Source organism: Octopus sinensis, linkage group LG1 (genome assembly GCF_006345805.1).
Source record: "Octopus sinensis linkage group LG1, ASM634580v1, whole genome shotgun sequence".
Lineage (NCBI taxonomy): Eukaryota > Metazoa > Mollusca > Cephalopoda > Octopoda > Octopodidae > Octopus > Octopus sinensis.
In genome coordinates, this window is record NC_042997.1 from 75,299,029 (window position 1) to 75,324,298 (window position 25,270).

General features: G+C 39.7%; 2 protein-coding genes across 2 annotated transcripts in view; one reads left to right on the forward strand and one right to left on the reverse strand.

Annotated features, from left to right (window-relative positions):
• The first annotated feature begins 11,455 nt into the window (after nt 1-11,455).
• The window catches only part of LOC115210256, a 439,746-nt gene continuing 425,931 nt past the window's right edge, over nt 11,456-25,270 (forward strand). The window contains exons 1-2 of the mRNA XM_029778744.2: nt 11,456-11,515; nt 24,524-24,583. The gene's annotated coding sequence lies outside the window, so the exon portion shown is untranslated. The remainder of the gene's footprint in view (nt 11,516-24,523; nt 24,584-25,270) is intronic.
• LOC118762936 (SCAN domain-containing protein 3-like) lies at nt 19,007-20,349 on the reverse strand. The gene is made up of 2 exons (XM_036501980.1): nt 19,807-20,349; nt 19,007-19,321 (listed from the first exon to the last, which is right to left on the reverse strand). Exons 1-2 carry the CDS (start codon nt 20,266-20,268, stop codon nt 19,286-19,288), a joined length of 498 nt encoding a protein of 165 aa, XP_036357873.1. The 5' UTR covers nt 20,269-20,349; the 3' UTR covers nt 19,007-19,285.

The window sequence follows — 25,270 nt, forward strand, 5'->3', positions numbered from 1 at the left end:
TTGGAGTCTAATAATACTATGTATGCCTATGAAGATTTACAAACATACTTTCCCAATGAAACTCGGTTTTTTCTCAAACATTTTATAATGTGATACAAGTCTTTGGTGTAGCAATCGTACGCAGCTGAAGAAGGTTTTTGATCTATCTATATCAATTATGCATTGATGTGAGAATAAGTTGTTCTATAAACCCGAAACATATGTACCGCAAAATCCTTTGCATCCTTTTTTTCATTTATTTCATTTGATACATATATATATATATATATATATATATATATAGGCTTCAGAGTTTGTTTTCTTTTCAACTATCATCATCATCATCATCGTTTAACGTCCGTTTTCCGCGCTAGCACGGGTTGGACGGTTTCGACCGGGGTCTGGGGAGCTCGGGACTGCCCCAGGCTCCAGTCTAGTCTGGCAGTGTTTCTACAGCTGGATGCCCTTCCTAACGCCAACCACTCCGCGAGTGTAGTGGGTGTTTTTTACGTGCCACCTGCACAGGTGCCAGAGGGGTCTGGCATCGGCCACGTTCGGTTGGTGCTTTTTTTTATGTGGGGGGGGTGCATAAATATAGGGGAGCACCAGTGGGGAGGGGTGGTTCAGAGAAATGATGACAGGTTGTAGGCAAGTAGAACGTAGGATATCGAGAGAGGGGTAATGCATGGTGAAATAGCGTATTGAAGAGGAGGGTTCGAAGAGTAGACACCTATAATGGTGGTGGGAGAAGCGACATCCAGTATAGATGGAGCAAAATATAGAGATATCCGGTATTGGTGGTGGTGGTGGTGGGGGTGGGGGTGGGCAGGGCGGTTGCACCGCGAAGATACGAAGTTTGATTTTAGACGAATGAAGATAGATAGATAGATAGATAGAGAAATTTGATAAATAGTTAGACAGATAGAGAAACATAAATAAATGGTAGCCGAAGTGAAAAATTAAGCATTCAACTTATCTGCGCTCAGGACTACAGCTTGTAGATGAATGAGAGAGTGAGAGAGAGAGAGAGAGAGAACATATGTGTATTAGAGGGGACATACTTCAAGATGGCGCGAAGATACGAAGTTTGATTTTAGACGAATGAAGATAGATAGATAGATAGATAGATAGATAGAGAAATTAGATAGATAGAGAATTTTGATAAATAGTTAGACAGATAGAGAAACATAAGAGGGGGTATCCGGTGTAGATGGTGAGAACAGTGTTCACCGGTATTGGTGGTGGGGGTGGGAGGGCGGGCGCACCGCGCTGGGAGAAGATGAGGTTTTTAGGCGGCAGAAAGAAGACAGGATTGAGATGAAATGCTTTGCGGTGGTGTGAATAAGTTTTTGTGAGTGGAAGTTTTTATGCTTCAGCTAGCATTTGAGACGAAAGACAACGATATGGGAATACAATAATAATAAGGCTTGCAAAAACAATGAAAAGAGGAAACAGGTCGGGAACTTAGCTGATGTTTTTCATCCTGCGGTATTGGCTAAGCCTGTGGAAGCGAGTGAAGGTGAGATATATACCGAGAGAGAGAGAGAGACAGTGAAAACAGAGGGAGAAAGAACCGACACCACATAGCGAGAGAGAGAGAGAGAGAGAGACATAGTGACACCGCGCTGGGAGAAGATGAGGTTTTTAGGCGGCAGAAAGAAGACAGGATTGAGATGAAATGCTTTGCGGTGGTGTGAATAAGTTTTTGTGAGTGAAAGTTTTTATGCTTCAGCTAGCATTTGAGACGAAAGACAACGATATGGGAATACAATAATAATAAGGTTTGCAAAAACAATGAAAAGAGGAAACAGGTCGGGAACTTAGCTGATGTTTTTCATCCTGCGATATTGGCTAAGCCTGTGGAAGCGAGTGAAGGTGAGATATATACCGAGAGAGAGAGAGAGAGAGAGAGAGACAGTGAAAACAGAGGGAGAAAGAACCGACACCACATAGCGAGAGAGAGAGAGAGAGAGAGAGAGAGAGAGAGACATAGTGACACCGCGCTGGGAGAAGATGAGGATTTTAGGCGGCGGGTTGTCATCTCCTGGTTCTCATGTAGGTCAGTACTTTATGTACATATTTGTTATGCATTTTTTTTCAAGAATAGTGTTGTGTCTTCAAAATTTATGCCTGCTTAAACTTCATCACACAGTCCTATGAAAGCTACTAAGGCCAAAGTAGGTAAGTTATTTTGGCATTTGGTTTAATTCATATATTCTCTCAATAGGTGCTCCTTTAGCATTTTACAGCCCAGCAGGTCAGGAATTATTGACTTCAAAGAAGAGAATCTATTAGTTCATGATCATAGAACAAGAGACAATAGGGAGAAAGGTCTCTTTTCTGTGATCATGAACTGATGGATTTCCTCTGATCTAGTCAGTTAGTAGGAGAGGAAAATTTTGATAGAAAATAATAAATGTGTAACCCTTTAGCATTCAGATTACATTGTCAAATACAGTACTTATTTATTCACATTGCTTTGAATTAATCATGTATTATATTTTGATGATTGTATATTTTTAGCATGACATTGTAGGTTAAGTGTGAGAAGCCTGATCTGACCACTTTGAACACAAAACATGTAGAATATTTGGGCCAGATATGGACAATTTAAATACTAAAGGGTTAATGCTTTTCTTGTTGTGTTTGAGTGTCTAATATGTGTTTTCCACATAATCTTTTTCTTACTTGGTATGTAAAGAAACCAGGGTTTGGTTAATTACAATGACTGATACTTTATTTTATCAATCCCAAAAGGATGAATGTTAAAGTTCAGCAGGAATTGAACTCTGTATGTAAAGAGCTGCAACAAGTTCAGAAGTGATTTCTTTCAACTGCTCAGAACCAAAAATTCATTGAGGATTAAATTTAATGAAATTGAATCCAGCATGTGATTGGTATTTATTTCCTTTCTCCAGGTAGGAAAAAAAGACAAAGTTGGCTGCAGTAAATATCAATCTTAAGAATGTAGAAAAATTAAGCTTATAACTTTGAGGTCCTTTGCCTTGTACTCTTCCATTTCTGCTCCTCTAAATTAGGATACAGAGTCATTTGGTATGAATACCACAATATCTCTTTGTAATTGTGCTATCTTTAGATATAGTACTGTTTTTCTTGTGAAGATAATGTAATTGTGACATTAGAATCCAGACATTAGAAAATGCTTATTTACTATATATCCAAGCACCAATTTTTCTGCCTTTTGATTGTTGAGTTGGTTGTTTGTTTCCTCGAGTAGGTCTGTTAGAAAGTAAAGCCTGCAATATCTGAAGTGCTGGTCTAAACAAAAGGACCTCTTGAAAATAAAAAATGCTGTGGTTTTTACTTGTGTGGAAGAGAGTGCATCGTTGAAAGTGCCAAACGTTGGATAACAATACCCTCTTGTCTGTGGATGGTTTTTTTGTTGCTGTGCTATTTTACAAAATTAGTTTAAGCTTAAGTACCCTGTCACTACTCTACTTCAATCACCTTATTAACCCCTTTCTCTGCTAAAAGTATGCCAATGCCTCCTACACCATCACTGTTGCTCTCCCAGAAGAGTTTATACCTATGCCTTTTGCCAGTGAGGAGCCTGGTTGAAGCTCCTCTCCACTGAACTTCTTGGATGCAACATACATCAACACATCTTTCAAGTATCTCAACAATCCTACCAGACCTACCTTTCAATGTGCCTACATTGACAGTGCCATCTCTGAGGGAATGTAAGGGGAGACCAGAGGTAACATGGGGAGGGGGAACTGCAGCTATCAGTATTTAAAAAGAAGGTTGTAATGAGCAGTTGTCTTTGCATTTAATGCACCATCATTTATGTTACACTTGCTACCTCCTCTGGACTTGGGTGCTATATTGGCATTAATATAGCAGTGTCAGTACAGATACAAGTCAATACATATATAGCTTAACTGATTAATTATTGTCACCACTATTGGTGGTGGGTGCTGTATACTGGCTTTAATACAAAGCAGTGTTAATACAAATGCTGGTAAATATGTTAGGTAAATAAATAGGATGAGAGTAGTTAATTTGCTATATATAGTTAGTGATTAAATAATTAAGCAATAAAACTGAGTACAGCATGTTTAGTTTTGTTTTCTTTAGGGTGGAGTAGCAAGCTAAGGCAATAATATGGGTGCCACTACTGTGAAAGGTTCTGGTACAAATGACAGATTTTTGGTATAAGTGGTGGGGGTGGGAAAGGGTAGGTGCATCATGGATAAGCAAACATTGTAGCAAGCATTAATGAAGATGTTGACAAGTCAGGAAGGAGATACAGACCAAGCAAAAATTGAATTAAATTGAATTTAAATAGCATTAATGAGTGGTAATTAAGCTTAGGCTAGTTTTGCAGAATTGCACAGCAACAACCATCTCTGCCTATTCCCCCAACTGGGTCTGCCAAATGAACAAAAGGACCGCTTTTATGATACTCTTTTGCAGGTCACTTAAAAGATAAATGACAGTGGCCTTATCATTGTGGCCGGAGATTTCAATAGACATGTTGGGCAGCACCCAAGTGTCTTCCATTCGTTCCCAAAATAAGGAGGGAACAAGGCTGCTGGAGTCTTGTGATGTGAATGATCTACAACACTAACTTCAGAAAGTCAGCCAGTCACCTGATAATCAATAAATCCAGTGACAATGCAAGGCAGATTAACTGCATTCTCACCAGAAAACTGGATTCATGGTTGCTCATAAATGCAGGTACTTCCTTGGTGAAGAATGCATCTCTCAGCATAGATTAGTCATTAGTGATTTCAAGCTACAGGCACAAAGAAGGAGGAAGAGTTACAGACTTATAACATTAGAGGATAACTGGAAATTCTCATGACAACTTGTTGAGAGCTACAGAGTAAGTTTGTGGTTGGTGCAAAATCCTAACTAGGGTGACATCGAAGTAAAACAGTGTAAAACAAGTTCGGAAGAACTGGAAGGGTGGTGGTAGCAGGAAGCTATATCAAGCAGCTAGAAGGGAAGCTAGGAAATAGGTATACTTAGCCAGGGGTTTGAAGTGTTTTGGCTGTTGGAGAGAAGTGTGTTTGCATGGATGATGATTCACTTGTAATTAGTTTACAAAGAAAGGCTTGGAAGTATCACTATGAAAGGCTACTAAATGTAGAGAACACATGGGAGAAGGAGAGTCTGTCTGCAGTAGATCTAACTGAGAAATCCAAATAGTAGCATGGTAGATAAAGCCATGAAGGATGTGAAGACCAAGAAAGCCTACTCTCCATCAAGAATCACCACTGAGATGCTTAAAATATCTGGCGATGTGGGTTATGGTCTTGTCACACATATAGTTAATCAGGTTGTATATGAAGGAGTCATACCCGATGTCTGGTGTAGCAGCATCATAATCAACTGCTACAAAGGTAAAGGTGACGCCTTAGACAAATAATTACAGAGGTATCAAATTATTGGATCAGGTGATGAAAGTTGCAGAGAGTTAGTGGGAAGAGAGTTAGTCAAGATGAGATGCAGTTTGGTTTTTTGCCAGGGAGAAGCACCAGTGATGCCATATTTCTGGTAAGGCAGCTGCAGGAAAAATACCTAACCAAAGATAAACCTCTGTACTTGACTTTCATTGACATGGAGAAAGCCTTTGACAGGGACCCCTGATCCCTTATCTAGTGCTCACTTATCCCTTATCTGCTGCTCACTTAGCTGGTAAGAACTGTACAAGCCATGTACAGGAATGCTGTCAGTAAATTGAAGGTTGGCAACAAGTATAGCAATGAATTCAGGGCACAAGTAGGGGTTTACCAAGGACCAGTCATCAGCCCCCTCTTGTTCATCATAGTCCTCTAGGCAATGACACAGGAATTTAAGTCAGGCTGCCCCTGGGAGCTCCTCTATGCTGATGACCTTGTTCTTATAACTGAATCACTTGAGAAGAAATTTTAGGTGTGGAAGCAAGGTCTAGAATTGAAGAGCCTTTGAGTTAATTTAGCAAAAACCAAAGTCTTAGTAAAAAGGTAGGCAAATCCCTTTAAGCAGATGGCCCTGCTTGATATGTAGAAAAAGTGTAGGTACGAGGGGCGTTCAATAAGTAATGCTCCTGACCCACTTGCAGTTGTTTGATCTAGCTGAAATTTGGCATGTGCAATTATTTATATCTCTATAGATTAAGTGGCAAAAGCTCTGAACTAACTGTGGTTTCTGATTTACAGGTGTTTGAACTGAGTCAAGTGTGAAATGGAGCCTGTTGAGTGTCGAGCAGTGATCAGGTTTTTGTATTTGAAAGGACGTACACCACGGGAGACTTTTGATGAAATGAAAGTAACTTATGGTGATGATGCCCCATCATATGATCTTGTAAAACGCTGGCATCGTGAATTCAAACATGGTTGGAACTCTGTGGAAACAGCTTCTAGATCTGGTCCCCCCCCCTTCTGCCATTGATGAGGCATCTGTCCGTCAAGTTGAGGCTGCCATTTTGGAAGATCAACGCATAACTATTCGCCAAATAGCCCATGAGGTCAAGATTAGTACCGGGTCTGTGGAAACTATCATTCATGACCATTTGCATATGCAAAAGGTGTCTGCCAGATGGATTCCCAGGTTGCTCACACATTTCCAGAAGCAAGAATGTGTCGAGTGCTCGAGGATGAATTTGGAGATGTGCCAAAAAGATGAGTCAAAATTTTTCAAAAGACTGATTGCACAGGTTGAAACCTGGGTCCATCACTATGATCCAGAGACCAAAGCTCAGTCAGTGCAGTGGAAGCACCGTGACTCACCTCCTCCAAAGAAGGCAAGGGTGCAGCCCTCCACTGGCAAGGTCATGCTCACAGTCTTCTGGGACCAGGACGAAGTAGTGATGACAGATTTCCTGGCAAAGGGTACCACAATTACAAGAGCCTATTATGCTTCACTTTTGATGAAATTAAGAGAAGCTATCAAAATCAAGAGGCGAGGCAAGATCAGCAGTCATTCTCCTCCTGCAGGACAACGCTCCGGTCCACAACTCGCGTGTCGCCATATCAGAAGCACAGGCGTGCGGCTATGAACTCCTCCCCCACCCCCTACTCTCCTGACCTTGCACCCTCTGATTTTCCCCTCTTCCCAGCCATGAAGTTGTTTTTGAAAGGAAAGCATTTCCCAGATGATGCAGCCTTGATTTCTGAAGTCAAGTCGTGGTTGGAGGACCAAGCTGGGGGTCTTCTACAAAAACGGTCTCCAGAGCTGCATCAAATGATGGAAGAAATGCATAACTCTGGGTGGATCCTATGTAGAAAAAGACTAATAACTGTGCCAAGTTTCGTTGCTCTACTGCTATGGGAAGTGGGTCAGGGGCATTACTTATTGAACGCCCCTCGTAGAAACTCTATCAGATGTACCCAGTGCAAACTATGGCAACATCAGAGGTGCAGCGATATCAGAGGAAGGTTAACAAGGAAAACAGTCTTTGTGTGTGGCATATATATCATCATCATCATCATTGTTTAACATCTTCTTTCCATGCTGGCAGTTTGACAGGAGTTGGTCAGGCAGAAACCTGCACCAGACTGTTTTGGCATGATTTTTACAACTGGAAGCTCTTCCTAACACCAACCACCCAGTAGAATGGACTTAGTGCTTTTTACGTGACACAAGCACAGGCAAGGTCAGTTTAGGCAAGGTTTTTACAGCTGGATGCCCTTCCAAATGCCAACCACTTTACAGTGTGGACTGGATGCTTTTTAAGTAGCACCGGCACTGACAGAGTCACCAAGTAACCTGCAAGACAAAAATCTTTTGCATGATCGTATAAGGTTATAGTAAGACAGAAAGACAGAGAGACAGAAACAGGTTTCTTGCTGCAGAGGAGATACACGGTTACCCGGCCAGAGAGAGAGAGATATCAGGAATGAGGACAGAAATAGGTGTGCTGCCGCAAAAGAGGGACATGGTTACCCAAAGCTGATACATGGTTACCCAGCCTGAGGGATGTGCAAGAGGAGGGAGAGTGAGAGATATCAGGATAGAGATGGTGGCAAAGTACTCGCAAGTGATAAGGATCAGAATATAAATGGGATGGTCATGTAAAGGCAGAGAGAGATATAGATGGTGGCAAAAGCCAGGGTGTACCCTTGAGGTTTGAAGGTCATAATATAAGTGGCAGGATATTGCCAAAGAAGCATGATTAGAGAGTGGGGAGGGGATGTGAGTGGTGAAAACTTGGGTATATAGAGTGAGGTAGGGGAGCTACTGGATAGCTATGATACAGAGAAATAAGGCTTGGGGAGTGAGAGATAGGCATAGTGCAAGAAGGGTGAAATGTGAGGAAGAGATGTAGATTGGTCTGTTGGGGTTCGGTGTGTGAAAAGTTTTCTTGTTAGATGTTACACACAAGTTGGGGGCTAGTGGACAGCAGTGATACAATGAGACAGGGCCAAGAGGAGTTGGAAGTAAGCATAGTGCATGAAGTGGAAATGTAAGGAAGTGAAGAGATATAGTTTGGTTTGTTGTAGAGTGTGTGAGAAGTTTGCTGTTATGTGTAGGTGGGACGCACAGTGCTTCTAAAACTTAGTTTCACTGACATGGGTGTCTTCTCAAGAACCTCATATCGCCAGACATCTCAGTGCATTGTCATTTCCTCCATGAGGCCCAACATCCTCAGATTGTCCTTGCCACTTTATCCCATCTGAATTGCTGGATGTGCAATGTCAGTGTGCATGTACGATAGTGTAAGCATCTTAAGAGAAGAGTTGGGCATGAGAGGTATCAGATGTGTTGTGCAAGAGAGACAACTGTGCTGGTATGGTCATATGATGCATATGAATGAGGACAGTTATGTAAAGAAGTGCCATTCTCTGTGGAGGGAACCTGTGGAAGAGATAGACCCAGGAAGACATGGGACGAGGTGGTGAAGCATGACCTTTGAACTTTGAGCCTCACAGAGGTGATGACAAGTGACCAAGACCTTTGGTGATATGCTGTGCTTCAAAAGATTCATCAAACCAAGTGGAATCATAGCTATGGCCAATGCTGGTGTCACATAACTGGCACCCTTGTCAGTGGCACATAAAAAGCACACATTAAACACTTGGAGAGGTTGGCATTAAAAATAGCATCAAGCCATAGAAACCATGCCAAATCAGACTGGAACTTGATGAAGCTATCTGGTTTACCAGTTCCAATAAAACTGTCTAACCCATGCTATCATTGAAAGCAGACACTAAATGAGGATAATGATGATGATGATGATGATGATGATGAAAGATCAATATAATTGTGTTATATGAAATTTAATGGTTAAGTCTTTTTTTCTCTTTCTTTATATGATTTATTTTCCTTATAAGCCTAAGGCTTTACTGTGTTTTAAGGGAACAGGAATGATGAGATGAGATATTTTTTCTTAAGAATATTAACAATATGTATATATAAAATAGCCTATAGAACAGGTAAAATGGTTTACATATATATATAAAGCATTGTAAATGAACCAGAAACTGGTCTGTTGGAATTCTGTTTATGAGGTATCAAATTGTTGGATCAGGTGATGACGGTCAACTAATTAGGGAGAGTTAGTTTAGATGAGATGCAGTTTGGGTATGTACCAGGGAGAAGCACCACTGATGTTATACTTCTGCTAAGACAGCTACAGGAGAAATACCTAGCCAAAGGTAAACCTCTGTACTTAACTTTCATTGACATGGAGAAAGCTTTTGACAAGGTCCGCCAATCCCTTATTTGGTGGTCAATACAGAAGCTAGGGATAGATGCGTGGTTACTGAGAACTGTACAAGCCATGTACAGGGATGCTATCAGTGAGATGAGGGTTGGCAACAAGTATAGTGAAGAATTCCGAGTAGGGGTAGGGATCTAGCATGGATCAGTCATCAGCCCCCTCTTGTTCATCATAGTCCTCTAGGCAATGATAGAGGAATTCAAGACAGGATGCCCCTGGGAGCTTCTCTTTGCTGATGACCTTGCTCTAATAGCTGAGTCACTAACAGAACTAGAAGAGAAGTTTCAGGTGTGGAAGCAAGGTCTAGAATCAAAGGGCCTTAGAGTGAATCTAACAAAAACCAAAGTCTTAGTAAGTAGGAAGGCAGACAAATCACAAAAATTTTCAGGTAGATGGCCCTGCTTGATATGTACAAAAGGCATAGGTAGAAAGTCCATAAGATGTACCCGGTGTAAGCTATGGACACATAAGAGGTGCAACAAAATGAAAGGAAGGCTTACTGGGATGATAGTTTTTGTGTGTGGCAGATACACAGGGGCAATAAACACTGAAAATGTGCAGAAAACAGCTTCCATCAGGTGCCAGGGGGGAAAATTAAAAGTAATTGATAGTTTCCATTACCTAGGTGACCAAGTCAGTAGCAGAGGTGGATGCTCTGAGAGCATGACTGCTAGAATAAGAATAACCTGGGCAAATTTCAGAGAGCTCCTACCACTGCTGATAACAAAGGGCCTCTCACTCAGAGTGAAAGGTAGACTGTATGAGGCATGTGTGCGAACAGCTATGCTACATGGCAGTGAAACATGGGCTGTGACTGCTGAGGACATACATAAGCTTGCAAAAAATGAAGCTAGCGTGCTCCGCTAGATGTGTAATGTCAGTGTGCATACACAACAGTGTGTAAGCACCCTGAGACAAAAGTTGGACATAAGAAGGATCAGATGTGGTGTGCAAGAGAGACGACTGCACTGGTATAGTCATGTGTTACATATGGATAAGGATATCTGTACAAAAATGTGGAGGGAACCTGTGGAAGAGGTAGACCCAGGAAGGCCTGTGATGAGGTGGTGAAGCATGACCATCGAATGTTGGACCTCATGAAGGCATTGACAAGTGACTGAGACCTTTGGAGATATGCTGTGCATGAGAAGACCTGGCAAGCCAAGTGAGACCATAAGCCATGGCCTATGCCAGTGTCACATAACTGGCCCATTTAAGAGTACCCTTCAATCATTGGGCAATATGCTGTGCTTGAGAAGACCTGTTAAGTGATGCCAGTACTGCCTGACTGGCACCCGTGCCGCTGGCATGTAAAAAGCACCATATGAGCGTGGTCAATGCCAGTGCCACCTGACCGGTCCCATGCTGGGGGCATGTAAAAAGCACCATTCAAGCGTGGTCAATGCCAATGCCACCTGACTCAGAGTAGTTGGTGTTAGGAAGGGCATATAGCTGTACAAACCTTGTCAGATCAGATTGGAGCCGCCTAGTGCAGCCAGGGCTTGCCAGTCCTCAGTCAAACTGTCTCTCATGCCAACATAGAAAGCAGATGTTAAATGATGATGATGCTCAAATATTTAATAACACTTTTAAGAAACATTTGCAAGTAAAAATTAAAAATGTAGCAATCTGAACAAGGTTTTACATTTGGTTCTCCACCAAAATATAATTTCTATTATGTAAAATATTTATATTGAGACCAACATGAAGTAGACATTAATTTGTTGCTAATGTTGATTGATAATGGTGAATGGTGGTGACATATTGATGATAACAGTAAGAATTTACTTATGGAATTTTTGTTTTAATTTCCAGGCATTCTCAAACTGGAGGCTGAACATATGTACATCCAAAGCACCTTGCAAGGTAAGAAAATCTTTATTATCAAGAGTTCCAGACAATCTAATTTACATTTACATATTTTCTATCTTCATTCTCTTTTGTATCCATACCTAAGAAGTCAAAGTGTCTACTATCAGTATCACCTAGGTATTAAAGCATTTGTAATAAGAGCAAGCACTTATGCCTCATGAAGTGTTGCTTGGGTTAGCAACATGTCTAAGAAAGCTAGTTAACAAAAATATATCTTAAAATAAACGAAAATTGATTGAGAAATTCTACAGGTTAACAAATGATGTTCTGGTGTTACTTAAAATGCCTCATTATCAGAGCCAGGGTATAAATGAATTGGAACAAATAAACTTAAATAGCTACAGCAAGGCTAAAGAACAAGAAAAAACTTGCAAAAGCATTTATTTTAGAATCTTGTATATTATTCTGTATTTAAAGTTCCATAATCATGTTTTCTTTCACATTTAAAATGAGTAACCTGAGGATAGGTGTGTGTGTAATAAATTGGAACTGGTTAGAGTAAGGATATTTACTAAATAGGTTCAGCAAATTGGTCTCAAAAGGGACAAGGCCCTTAACACATGAAAAAATTTCTGTGATTTAATATCAGTATGTTCAGTGGTTATTATAAAAAACTTGATATCAAACTAAGGCCCTCCATTGTAAGCATTTAACAACGTCTTCTATTTTTCCTGTGAGCATTCTCATATAAGCATCATTAGTTACTATATGAATGTTTTTGGCAGAGTACTCCATATGAAAAAAATTCATTGTGGTGCAGAATACTTGTATCGTAGAGCACTCAACAATATGGTCTAAACTTTGTCAAACTTAAGGAGAGTCTGTGATGGTCACTCCAGTATGGTAGCAATAAACTAGCTAAAGATACACAACTGTTAAAAACTCTAATAGTAAGTTTATAATTTTGGACTAGACTAGAATTCCTCAGGTGCAGAAAATCCAAGTTTCACGACAAACACACTATAAAGCGGGTTTCGTGAAGAGTAAATAATCCAAATAGTAAGAAGACGAAGTGTTGGCGAGGTGAGTGGTAATCGAAAGAGGGAGAGAGAGAGACAGAGTGAGGCTGAGAGAGAGACAGAGTGAGGCTGAGAGAGAGAGACAGAGTGAGGCTGAGAGAGAGAGAGGGGAAGTGGTCAAGCACGCATATATATGTATAAGAATGAAAGAAGTCTTACCCAACCTGGATTACAGCCTGCACATACTTCTTTTAGGTTATTTCAACCTACCTCATGTCAAATGTCCTGAGTGCCGCATTCTCTTAGGTATATCACTGCATGGCCTGAGGCATGCAGAATCTCTGCTTGTCCTTACTAACATGCTCTTTTCTAGCAAATAGTACTCCATGCAACAAGGGGAAAAAATGTCCGAGACCTCTGTTTCACAAATGACACGACACCCATCCATAATGCTGGGCTGACACCAAAGTTTTTCTCAGACTATAACTTAATAGAGCTAACAATGTATGGTCCGCAGAAGACTACAGTCATGCAGGCTACTAGAAGCACCCAACACCTCTCCTGCCTAACTTTCACAAAGCTGATGGGGAAAGATATCAAGAAAGAGGTCATGGAACATATCTGGTCTGCCAGTCTCTCTACAGAATACTTCAACATAATGTTCTAACACAATATGACAATCATGCTTGACATCTGCTGTAAGTTTGCTCCAGAAAGAATGCCTAGCCATCAGGAAAATATAATGCCCAGGGATAGGAGGATTCTAATGAAACTATGAGCAAAAGTCTGAAATCATCTAAGTGGGCCATGAAAGGATAACAAACAATCTTACCTCAAACAAACATTGCTCGAGATTGAAAATGAACTCAAACGCTCACATGAAAAGGAGAAGGCAACAAAGGAGGCCAAGGCTGTCAAAAATTTTAAGTCAAACCTTAAAGCCTTCCAGAGATATGCAACAGAATCTGCTTCTGTACGATATAAAATAGGGCCACTACTTGAAGAAAATGGCTCACCAACTACAGACCTCCAGAGGATCAGTGAAACACTGAATGTGCAATACAAGAGTGCTTTCACCATTCCACTGAGACACTCTTTTTACTTGTTTCAGTCATTTGACTGTGGCCATACTGGAGCACTGCTTTTAGTCAAGCAAATTGACCCCAGGACTTATATTTTGTAAACCTAGTACTTATTCTGTCGGCCTCTTTTGCCAAACCACTAAGTTACGGGGACGTAAACACACTACCATCAGTTGTCAAGCAATGTTGGGGGGACAAACACAGACATACATACATATATATCATATCTATAAAAGGGAGGATGTGTGTGCACGTGATTATAATTTATGCATGTCCACAAATTAGCACGCATGTTGCTCCAATTTTAGGAGGACATTTGTCAACATCCTATCTGGGTTTTGTCAACTTTTTTTTTTCCCCCCAGGCACCCGTGAGTAGCATAAATATCTATTTTCAGACATAGCTTTTAGCCATGAAAAATATCAGCCTTAGCTTTTTTGATGGTGTCTAACAAAAAAAACATGTAAGATAAAGAAAAGTGGAAGAAGGAGGCAGAGAGTTTCACGGGAAAGACAAAGTGAGAGAGGAAGAGAAGAGGAAGAGACAGATTAAATGACAACATTTTTGCCAGCGTCTAACAAAAAAAATAAGATAAAGAAAAGTCGAAGAAGGAGGCAGAAAGTTTCACAGGAAAGACAGAGTGAGAGAGCGAGAGACAGAGAGTGTAAGTTATGACGTTCATAAAAAATAAAATGTAAAATGTTTTGTTTTTTGTTTTTGAAAGACACTATAATTTTATAATCGTAGTATATATACTTTAGTGAAAATCGTGCGAGTGTTAATCTACAAATTTAACAACATTTTTTCCATTCATTTCTATTTATGAACATGTATGCGTACACTAAACATGCAATAGGTGTAAGTACGTACATGTGTGTTCGTGTCTGTTGCCCATACATATTTATATTATATTGTATATATATAATATTATATATTATATTATATATATATAATATATATAAAATATAACTAATTTCAACGGATTTCGCCCAAATTTGACGTCTATATTACTTAGTTTGGTTTGAAATAAAGAACTTGATTAGCTTAATAATAGTAATTTAATCCCGGGCAAGGCCGGGTTATACTACTAGTATATATATATTTATTTTTATTTTATTTTATCTAGTTTCAGCTCACGAGCTGTGGCCATGCTGGGGCACTGCCATTTGGTGTTGCTACATGATTTTACTTCACGAATGCTTTTTAGCAATTGACATTTTGCATGCTGATAGCATAAAGCTTGAAACTTTTCAGCATTGAACAGCATGCTTTTCTTTTCAGCCCACTTGTATATTTTGTCCAGCTCACATTGCAGGTGCATAGTGTCTTCAGAGTTCTGTATTGCCTGTGAAACTTTTGTATCATCTGCATAACTTGTGATCATGGCTCTCTGCGTGGATGAGGGCATGTCTGAGAGGGCCATTATGAAGAGTAGTGGTCCCAAAACAGTGCCTTGCGGAACACCACTCACTATTTGCGTGTTAATGGAGGTGGCCCCATTGGCTACTACCACCTGACTTCTATCCTTCAGAAAGTCATGAAGCCATTCTCCCAATTTTCCAACTATGCCAAGATCACGCAGTTTGTGACGTATCATTCCATGATCGACTTTATCAAAGGCCTTTGCAAAGTCGAGATATATCACTTCCACATTTGAGTGGTTGAGCAGTTGTTTCAGCACCCAGTCATAGTGTTATAGGAGCTGAGTTAGGCAGCTCCTTCCTGGTCGGAAACCATGTTGGGTGTCAGGCAGCAAGTCATTTTCTTCAAGGAAGGCAATTAGTTTCCTTCTGACTATTCGTTCCATGACCTTGCTGATGTGTGAGGTCAGAGAGATAGGTCTGTAGTTCTTGGCCTCCGCTCTGCTACCTCCTTTATGAATAGGGCATATTTTACCTTCCTTCAGTCTTTTTGGAAGTTTGCCAGTTGCAAGGAAGCTCTGAAAGAGGAACTGCAGTGGTCTTGCTCGGACTCTCTTACATACTTTTAGAAGGATTGCTGGGAATCCATCGGGGCCAGTAGCTGAGTTTGTTTTCATTTCATCAATAGCCTTTATTACATCGTCTTCCTTTATATTGATGTAATCAATCATCGTTGCCTCTGATTTTATATCTGCAGTGGTAAAGAAGTCAGTTGGATTGCTGACTTGAAAATGCTCTAGGGGTGGAGTGAAAATACTCTTGAATTGCTCATTTAGTATTTCACTTATCCTCATTGGATTTCCTGTGAGTGTGCCATCCTTTTCAAGGAGTGGCCCTATCCTACAGTGCACTGTAGCTGTTTCTTTGGCAAACTTGTAGAAAGCTCTGGGGTTAGATTTTATGTTGTCTATAGCTCAGGCTTCTTTGTCTGCTCTTTCTTTTTTATGGGAGAGTTGCAGACATTTTTCAATTTCCAACAGTTTTATTTTCAGGCGGGACTTTTCACTGCTTTCAATTTGTTTGTTTAGGCGATTTGAAACTTTTGTACGCCTTCTCATAAAAATTTTCCTCTCTCTGGGGATTTTGTTCTTGTGTACAGTGGCCTTTCTCTCTGGGACACATTTGTAGCATATGGTTTGCATTACAGACATGAATTGTTGAAGTTTCATGTCGATGTCTGGTGAGGAGAGACATTCAGGCCAGTTTTGTTTGAGGATCTCTTTCTCAATTTGTTTCCAGTTTGCCTTATTGAAGTTCAAGTTGGAAAGATTCTGAGAGTTTCTTGTAGACTGCATGTCCATGCTTTCCTTTGGCCTGTACATGGTTAGCTCTACCATGTTGTGATCCGAGAGTAGCGTCGGTGTCACTTTCACATTATGGATGAGATCCATATTATTTGTGAAGCAGAGATCCAGTATGTTACCTGCCCTGGTTGGTTGGAGTATTATTTGCTCCATGTACAGAGTGTTGATGAGGTTCAGGAGGGACCTCGCCTGTCCTCGTTCGCATCGTGTCATTCCTGGGAGAGAAAGACCTTCGGGCCATCTGACATTGGGCAGATTGAAGTCTCCCATAAGAAGTACACTTATGTGTTGTTCTAATGTAACTAAAACTTCTATTTTTGTAAGGCAGTCTTCAAACTTGCCTACATGGATTGGAGCATCTGGAGGGTGATATGTAGCACAGATAACTACACCAAGTTGTTTTATATGTACAATTAGTGTGTCACACACCAAATTTGAGTATGACAAAAGGACCTGGGCTGTGAGGTCCTCGCGGATGTACATAGCAACTCCTCCATGACTCCTTTCTTTTCTGTTGGTTTGTAATACAACATACTGTGGTATGTGTATTTCCGCATCTGCTATGTCTGGTTTCAGGTGTGTTTCCGTAAGTGCTACGCATAAGGCTTGATTGCATGCAACAAAGTCTCTCAAGAAAGGGATTTTTGTCCTGTTACTGAGTGTTAGCAGTCCTCTGATGTTAGTGGCAGGCAGCAGGTTGCTTAGCCACATACCGAAAAATTAGAAATAGCAGTCAAAGACTGTTTATTTCTATTTTCTACAAATAAGACTCCACATACAACATATCCATGTAATTCACATATGTAAAACAGAAGGAAAAAATAACAAAAGCAAAGTCTAGGGTTATTTACGGACGCGTTTCTGGATTAGAATTATAAATCAATTCATTTCCTTTCTCAACGTAACACTCCACTCGGATAGATTTCTCAAATGCTATACATGCCCTTTATTACCTCAAACAAGTATTTTTACCACATGACCTCTGCCGGTAGCTGCAGAGGCCAATCAGTGTTCTTGATACAGGTACTCATTCCTTCCCATCAACCTTTTTTATTAAACTTTTTAATAATGTTTTGGATTCCCCTCCCCTGTGGCACAGGACTACAAATTCCAAATCCCCCCCTCCTGTGGCACAGTTCCCACCGAAGGGGCTTCGGGACATAGCAGCAGTGTACTAGCAACTGCCGGCAATGCCCTGTTTTTCTTTTTTCTCCTTTGTGATGGGAGAGTGTAGTTCTTTCATTTTGTCCAAAAGATCTTCCTTCCCTCCCACTACCTCAGGATCCATTGGTGGGCAACCTTTGTTGCCCAACTTCCTTTTTATTACCTTTTTTCGATGAGGTCTTCACCTCCTCAACTGCTTCCATCTCTCCCTCCAATGGGGGAGCAGGGGGCACTGCTTCTATTAACTTCTCTAGGACCTTACCTTGGTCCTGGATGCAGTGTTTCTTAATGTGGCCCAGTTCCTGGCACAGGTGACACTTGGGTGGGGGGGGGGGCGTCCTTCAAGAATCATCAGATACCTAGAACCGGCCATCCTCAAAAAATCTGGAAAAACCAGATCATTGGCCGATTGGGTCCACAGGGTCAAAACTGCTTTCGACCTCACCCAATCACCTACAAGCAACACTTTAACATTTAAGAGCTTTCTCCGCTACTACCCAGACCCCGGCGGATAGTGTCTTCTATCCACTCGGGTTCTATTCCGGGTGGCAGTCCACAGACCCAAGCTCTTGTTAATTTCTTCTCACCATATATGGGAAGAAACAGAATCTTTTGCCCTTCTAAAGGCTGACTCGCAAAATTGTGAGCCTCCTCAGGGGTATCAAATAGCAACCACACCGTTGCATATTTGACACCCCTTGCAATAAGCTTAAAAGTTGGCAGATTTTCTGCCAACACTTTCTCTATCTCAAGTCGAGGGAATACCGTAATGGTGTCGAGAGACTTACAATACGTTCTCAATTCAACGGTTCTCTCATTGAGATTTTCCAACCACTGCCTTGGAGGCACAATTTCCCAATCCAAAGCAGTCCTTTTTGCTATGTTTGTAGAAAAAGAAATTAACAGTTCAAAGCAAACAGTCTAAAACAGTCAAAAATAAATAAGAGCTGAAAGACAGCGCAGAGAAAAAGAAGGAAGGAAGACAGTTCAACTCACAGCAAATACACTTCCAGCCTCTGGTAATACTGGCCAACAAGTTTACCACAAATTGGTACTCCACTCAGATACTCCAGGTCCAGAAGCAGGAACACAGAAAATGTAGCTGTGATAATTCTCAACTTTGCAAAGGCCTTTGATAGGTTGATCATGGGATGATATGTCACAAACTACGGAGACTCAGCATAACTGGGAAAATCAGGGAGTGGTTGCATGACTTCTTAAAAGACGGAAGCCCTCTCCCTGGAGACATTAATAGAAAGTGGAGTGCCTCAGGAAACTATTGGGGCCACTACATGGTAGCTGTTTCAGACATGCCATCAGTTACACAGACAGCCACACTTACTAGATATGCCAACGACACAAAAGTAGTACAAGCAGTCAAGGAATCTGATGCTAATCTTCTACAGAAAGACCTATGCAAGCCCTCAGCTATCAGCTAATTGGTGCTCAGAAGTCACAACAATGATACTTTAGACCAGTGTTTCCCAACCTTTTTTCCCGGCGCCCCACTTTTTCATAGCAAAAGTTTTTATGCCCCACCTTTTTCCATGTCCACTCACATTTACAAGTACATGTGGGCCTACTTACAATTGAAAAAAAATCAAAAATTAAAAAATTGTATTCAAAATACAAAAAAATAGTTTGAGAATTGAAACAACAGGCACTGAAAGTGCATAACACCCAATAAATCGATAAAATTATTACGATTTCTCATGTTTTTAAAAAATGTCAATTTATAAAGAATAAAGAAACACGTTTTTTCAGTTCAATTATTTGACGGTCAGCTCGACTAATTTAGTGAGAACCCTGTGCCTGATGCATACAGCACAAGTTTTTAATTTGAGGAGACAACTTTGTTAATTTCAGTCGTAAATCGCCACGTTTTGTAATCTCAAGCCGGTTTCTCTTGGCTTCGAGCAAATTATCAACTGCACTAAAACCACATTCGACCAAATAAGACGAAGGGAAAGGAATCAGTAGCTCTCTCGCTGATGTAGAAATTTTAGGATATTTTCTTTCAACCTCGTCATATAGCCACATCTTTGTACCTTTCAATTTAAACAAAGTCTTCACTGATTCATCATGTTGTAATTCTGATAACTCTTCTTGGTATTGGATTGTAGCATCAGAAACATTAATCAGAAGCGGTTGAGTTAACCAAGAAGGAAAATTCATTGCCTTTAAATCGCAAAATCTGTCATTGAAATCCTTTATCAAGATATTTAAATGATCAATAATTACAATGCCAGCATCATTCGTTATTTCACATTTACTCAACCAGTAAAGTTCACTGAAATTTCTTTTGGAAAATTTCTTTTTCCATAATTCGAGAGCTGTAATAAATCCAAAAATCTTTGCTTTTGCATCAATAAGTGTCATGTTTGCACCTTGAAGTTGTTTATTCAAGTTTCCAAGTTTCTCAAATATGTCTGTCAAATAACTGACAAATGCTTTTCCATCCGTTGTTGACAGCAATTTCATTTCACATTTATCACTAAGAAAGTCGTTAATCTGATCAAATAATTCCATGAACCTCTTTAAGCAGTTTCCACTTGATAGCCATCTTACTTCTGTATGAAGCAATAATCGAACATGTTCGGCACTTTGATTTATACAAAACTGCTTAAAAAGACGTTCAGATTTAGAATTTCTTTTAATGCTGTTGACACACTTGATCACACTTTGAAGAATCTTGTTAAGAACAGGGGACAATTTCTTGGCAACCAAGTTTTCTCGGTGTATTACACAATGGACAGTCAACATGTTTGGATTTTCATCCTTCATCATTTTTAAGCATCCCGTATTCTTGCCCATCATGGCAGGTGCACCGTCTGCCGCACATGCCAGTAAGTTTTCCTTTGGTATTTTGTTTGCATCCAAATAATGTTTGATTTTGATGTAAATCATTTGCAGTTGTGGTGGTTTCAAACGATTCGCAGAACAGCATCTCTTCCTGAAACTCCTCGTGGTCAATATACCTCACATAAGTCAATAACAGAGCCTCACTGTCCCGGATTGTGGATTCATCCATTTGTAATGAAAACTTACGCAATTTTAATTTCTCAATGAGCTGGCTTTCAACATCTTGCCCCATTTCATCTATTCTGTTCGAGACAGTGTTATTACTGAGTGGCATAGTCCTGATATCTCCATCATCTTTTTGTAATACAGTTTTTAAGAATATTGAGATAGCAGTTTAATCAGTTGCTCTCCAATAGTGTGATTCTTTCCATGTTTTGCTATAAGCAAGGAGATTTCGTAGCTGGCTTCAAGGGCACGAGTATGAGGCGCTTGTTTTGCATGAAATAGTGAAGTGAGTTTTGTTCGGTTTTTAAATTTTTCTTTCAATGATTTGAAGTATTCCAAATCTAAATTAGAATTATTAGGATGTCTTACCTTTAAGTGCGCTTCCAGCCTACCTGCCTTCATTGACTCATTGCTCATCGTCTGATTACATAATAAGCAAAACGGTTTACGCTCATCATGCTCATCAGGAATGAATCCAAACTTCAAAAACTCCACCGCGTATTGACGAGTCTTCTTGTTTGGTTTGCTCATTTTCAATAGGGCTAACAAAAGACTAATTGAGGCAATTGATTGGCTTATCTGAATAGTAAGTTTATTGCTCAGTGCGGGATCTTCTTTGTCTCGCTGGGGTGCGAGAGTTTCCGATGTGGAGGCTTCAAAGGAAAGACGGAATCTAAGGTTGTACCCGCGATGACTGCTCGTCATGTACAAATATTTTCACAGCCCACGTCTATGCCCCGCGCCCCACCTGAATTTTCTCAGGCCCCACCAGTGGGGCGTACGCCCCACCTTGGGAATCACTGCTTTAGACCAAAAGGAGCAGAAATCCTAGAATCACATATGGTGCATGACCTTGGGATTGATATGAGCAACAAAGCCTCGTTTCACATGCATGTCACCAAAATGTTGGCAGTGTGCTGGCGAATGGCCTGTTGGGTTGTGAGAACCTTCAGAGCATGGGACCAGGAAACTATGCCGGTCCTATGGAGGACATTTATCCTCAGCCATCTGGACTACTACTCTCAACTGTGATCACCTTACACTGTAGGATTAATAGCAGAATTTGAGTCAGTTCAGAGATACTACATGAGGAAGATTGCATCAATGGAACATCTGAGCTACTGGAAGAAACTGAAAGAGCCACAACTCTACTCTCTGGAGTGAAGACAGGAGAGGCATGCAGTGATATATGTATGGAAGATACTGGAGGGGCTGGCACCAAACTTTGGAATTGCGAGTTATACCAGGCCTCGAAATGGACATCACTGCACTGTTCCAAAAGTCCCAGCTGTCTCATCTAAGGCGACGACCATGTACTGCTTGGGATTCATGGACCCACAGCTATTTAACTCCTTGCCAAAACATATGAGGGACTTCCATGGAGTGGGAGTAGATGTTTTCAAGAAACAACTTGACCTCTTACTATCCAAGATCCCACATGAACCAATATCAAGGCAGGAAACTCAAAAGAGGGCAGTGGTATTGAGCGCCTTCCGTTACCAGAAGCCAAACCCATAGAATTGGCCAATTAAAAGGTGATTACAATGGCAGTGACCCAGTATGGCCATAACCTCAAGGATTGAAACATATAAAACAATAAAAGAATATATTTATATATATATAGCGCGGAAAACGGACGTTAAACGATGATGATGATGATGATGATGATGATGATGAAATAAAAGACCTTTATGAATACAGAAACAAACATTGTGTCATATTAAGCAGCAAATGGTATTATGAAAATTTGAGAAGCAGTTCCAAATCTTTCACTGCCTTGTAAATATCCATCTCTTAGGAAAAACTAAATAAGTATCTTTGTGCACATCAGTTCTTTTCTCTCTGTTTTGTTTTTGACTTATGAGATTGATAATTGCAGATATGTTTAAATTTTGTTATTCCTACTTCAGCACCCTTTCCATAGTTAAAGATAGGCACATATTTATTCATTTATATTCCTTATCCACGTTGATTATTTTCAGGAGTTTACAAACCAGACGGCCATCATGTCCTTTCTCTCTCTCTTTTTTCTCACTTCTCTCCATGACACCATCTTTTTTTTGTTTCATCTTTCCCTATTTCTTCTCTCTAAATATATAGACACTTCCTCTCTCTTTCTATCTCTTTACTTAACTCCATTACACCATCTTCCTTCATCACACCATCTTTCTTCTCTTAGCCCCTCAATCTCTCTTTTCTTCATTTCTCTCTTTCTCTCTATTTTTTCACTTCTCTCGAACACAGTCTTTCTTCCCTCAGTCCTCAATCTCAATTATAGACACATTCCCTCTCTCTCTTTCTCTCTCTGTTCCTCTCTTTTCACAGCCTCTCAATCTCTCTAAACATAGACACACACACTCTCTCTCTCTATTTCTTCACTACTCTTCATCACACCATTAAAAAAATTTCCAGAAACTGGAGGAGCATGGAACTGGCGTTGTGCTGAAAAAGATAACCCAAACAATATCATCACAGCTGCACTGAAGAGCAATGGCTACTCAAGAACTTTAGCACAGATAGAGTGAAAGAAGCAGGAGTTTATAGGTTCCTATGCTCTCGTAAGATCTCACATTAGCACTCTTGATGCCATCTTTGATAATGAACCGAGCAAAGATGACCAGGATGGAGGCATGGATGTAGGTGAAAGATATTCCCCCCACTTGGTAGACACTCAAGGAAACAAAGAAGGTATAAGCAAGAAACCTGCAAGGAAAGAAAACCCAAGTGCAAGTGCCCCTATTACCGTCAAAGTGAAAAACTGAAGAGGTGAAAGAGCCAAGAAAAGACAACAAAAGTGAGCAAAAACGAATACAAAAGATAAAACTGCCAAAGAAAGAAGCAAGTCTGACTGCCTATACCACAAAAAGGATTAAAAGCGACAACACGCACGAATATGTAAATTCTACTTGAAAGGTGTCTACTGGCATGGAGAGGTGATGTGCCAACTACTGTTTTGCACACACCAAAGACCATTATAGAATTACCATACAATTGGTTTTTAGAAGTGCCATACAATTGAGACAAGTACAGTTTGAATACGCTAAACACACTTTTTGCTTCATCATTTTCATGTTAAAATAAACTTCTTCCATGGAAAATTATATATCATTTGAAAGTTCTGGATATGAACTTCCTTCTCATTTAGTTATTTCCACACATTTACAAAGTTTATCTTTTTTTTTTTTACTGCCGAATAGTAGCCCTCATTCTAGTTCAGTGTGCTGGAGTGCTCTAACTTGAGTTGTATTGAAAATTATGCAGTCCTGAAGAGGAATGTTTTTTATTTTGATATAAAAATTGTTGGGGTTTATTCAGATACACATTACAAAATATAAAAGTGAAAAATTTATCATTAGGTTTCACTTAGAAAAGAATATATTTTCTTGAAGACTTTTTACATTATAAGAAAAATATTTCTAGTGAATTCAATATGGTTCTTATTGAATCTAGCCATGATATGGTGAAAAACATAAAGTCAATAAAATGGGTGGTATATTGATCCTACTTGCCATACTGACAAGAGGTTAAATGGATTGCAAATCCAAAGCTTCAAATATTGAGTTAGAGCCAAAATTTCAAGAAATGGACAAACTAATTACTAAGTTAACATATATTTCTAAAAAAAAAAAAATGCACTGAATTGAAATTCAGGTAGAAGAGATGTCAGGTATATAACAAGGGTTATCATTTTTAGACGTCTCAACAAGATACGTTTTCAAAAGAGATTGTATATTTCAAGGTTCTCTGTAAATTTTTAATTCTCTTAGACTTTTAAAAATAATTGAAATTTTCACATTTGACCTTTGTATTAATTGTTGCAGCTAGCTGTTATTTTATTACTAATGCTATGCTGTATCCATGTCCAGAGTATTTAACTGTTGCATTAACAGGTGCTATATGAAACTATAGATCTCTGACCTAAGTATTTATGTTCATTGGTTATTTAACAATACACAAGTTGTCTCTTGATACCAAAACTTATCAAGTGTATTTTGTTATATCTATTTTTGCATATCTATTTAGCATTATTTCATTTTGCTTTCAGTTGGAACATTCCTTTCATTATCTTGACATCCAATCTATAGAAAGTCCGAATCCAAACAAGGTAAGATATTAACTGACAGAAGATGAAAATAACTGAACAAAACATGATCATGATATAACAAGTATTTGTTGTATTCCTGTTACAGTAATTTGTTATTGATTTTGCAGTTTTACAAATATATTTTCAGCAATTTCAAATAAGATTTTTATGCTACAAAATCTTAAAGGTAAAGCAGTTTCTTGTAATAGGTAATATAATAGCACTTAATGGTTATATAAGACACTAAAAACACTAACTGTATCAAATATGAGTGGTAATGGTAATAGCATCACTACTACATGTAGTACTGATTTTGTTATGACGTTTTGTATCTGAGTATGCCCAATGTAACCACCTGCCTTGTTTTCTAAATTGGCTCATCAAATCTGTAAATGTCACTATCTTACATCAGAAAAATTTATGCAAGCTGCTAACAAAGACAGTTAAAGTGATGCAGTATGGTCACCTTCTTGTAAGTTTAATTCATTGAAATATTGGGGCACTTCCAAAACTATCTTTCTGTAATGTATCTTGAACAAAACACCTTGCCAAAACTCATTTCATTTCTGCATATAGGCACTAGACTCAGCAATACTAGCTAATGAGCTATTTACCAGTTTTACAGCTCTGCTACTGCACAGAGTGGTGAGTTGCACCTATTTTCAGCTTTGTGGGCTTCCTATTGACAGGATACTGATCATCAACCTT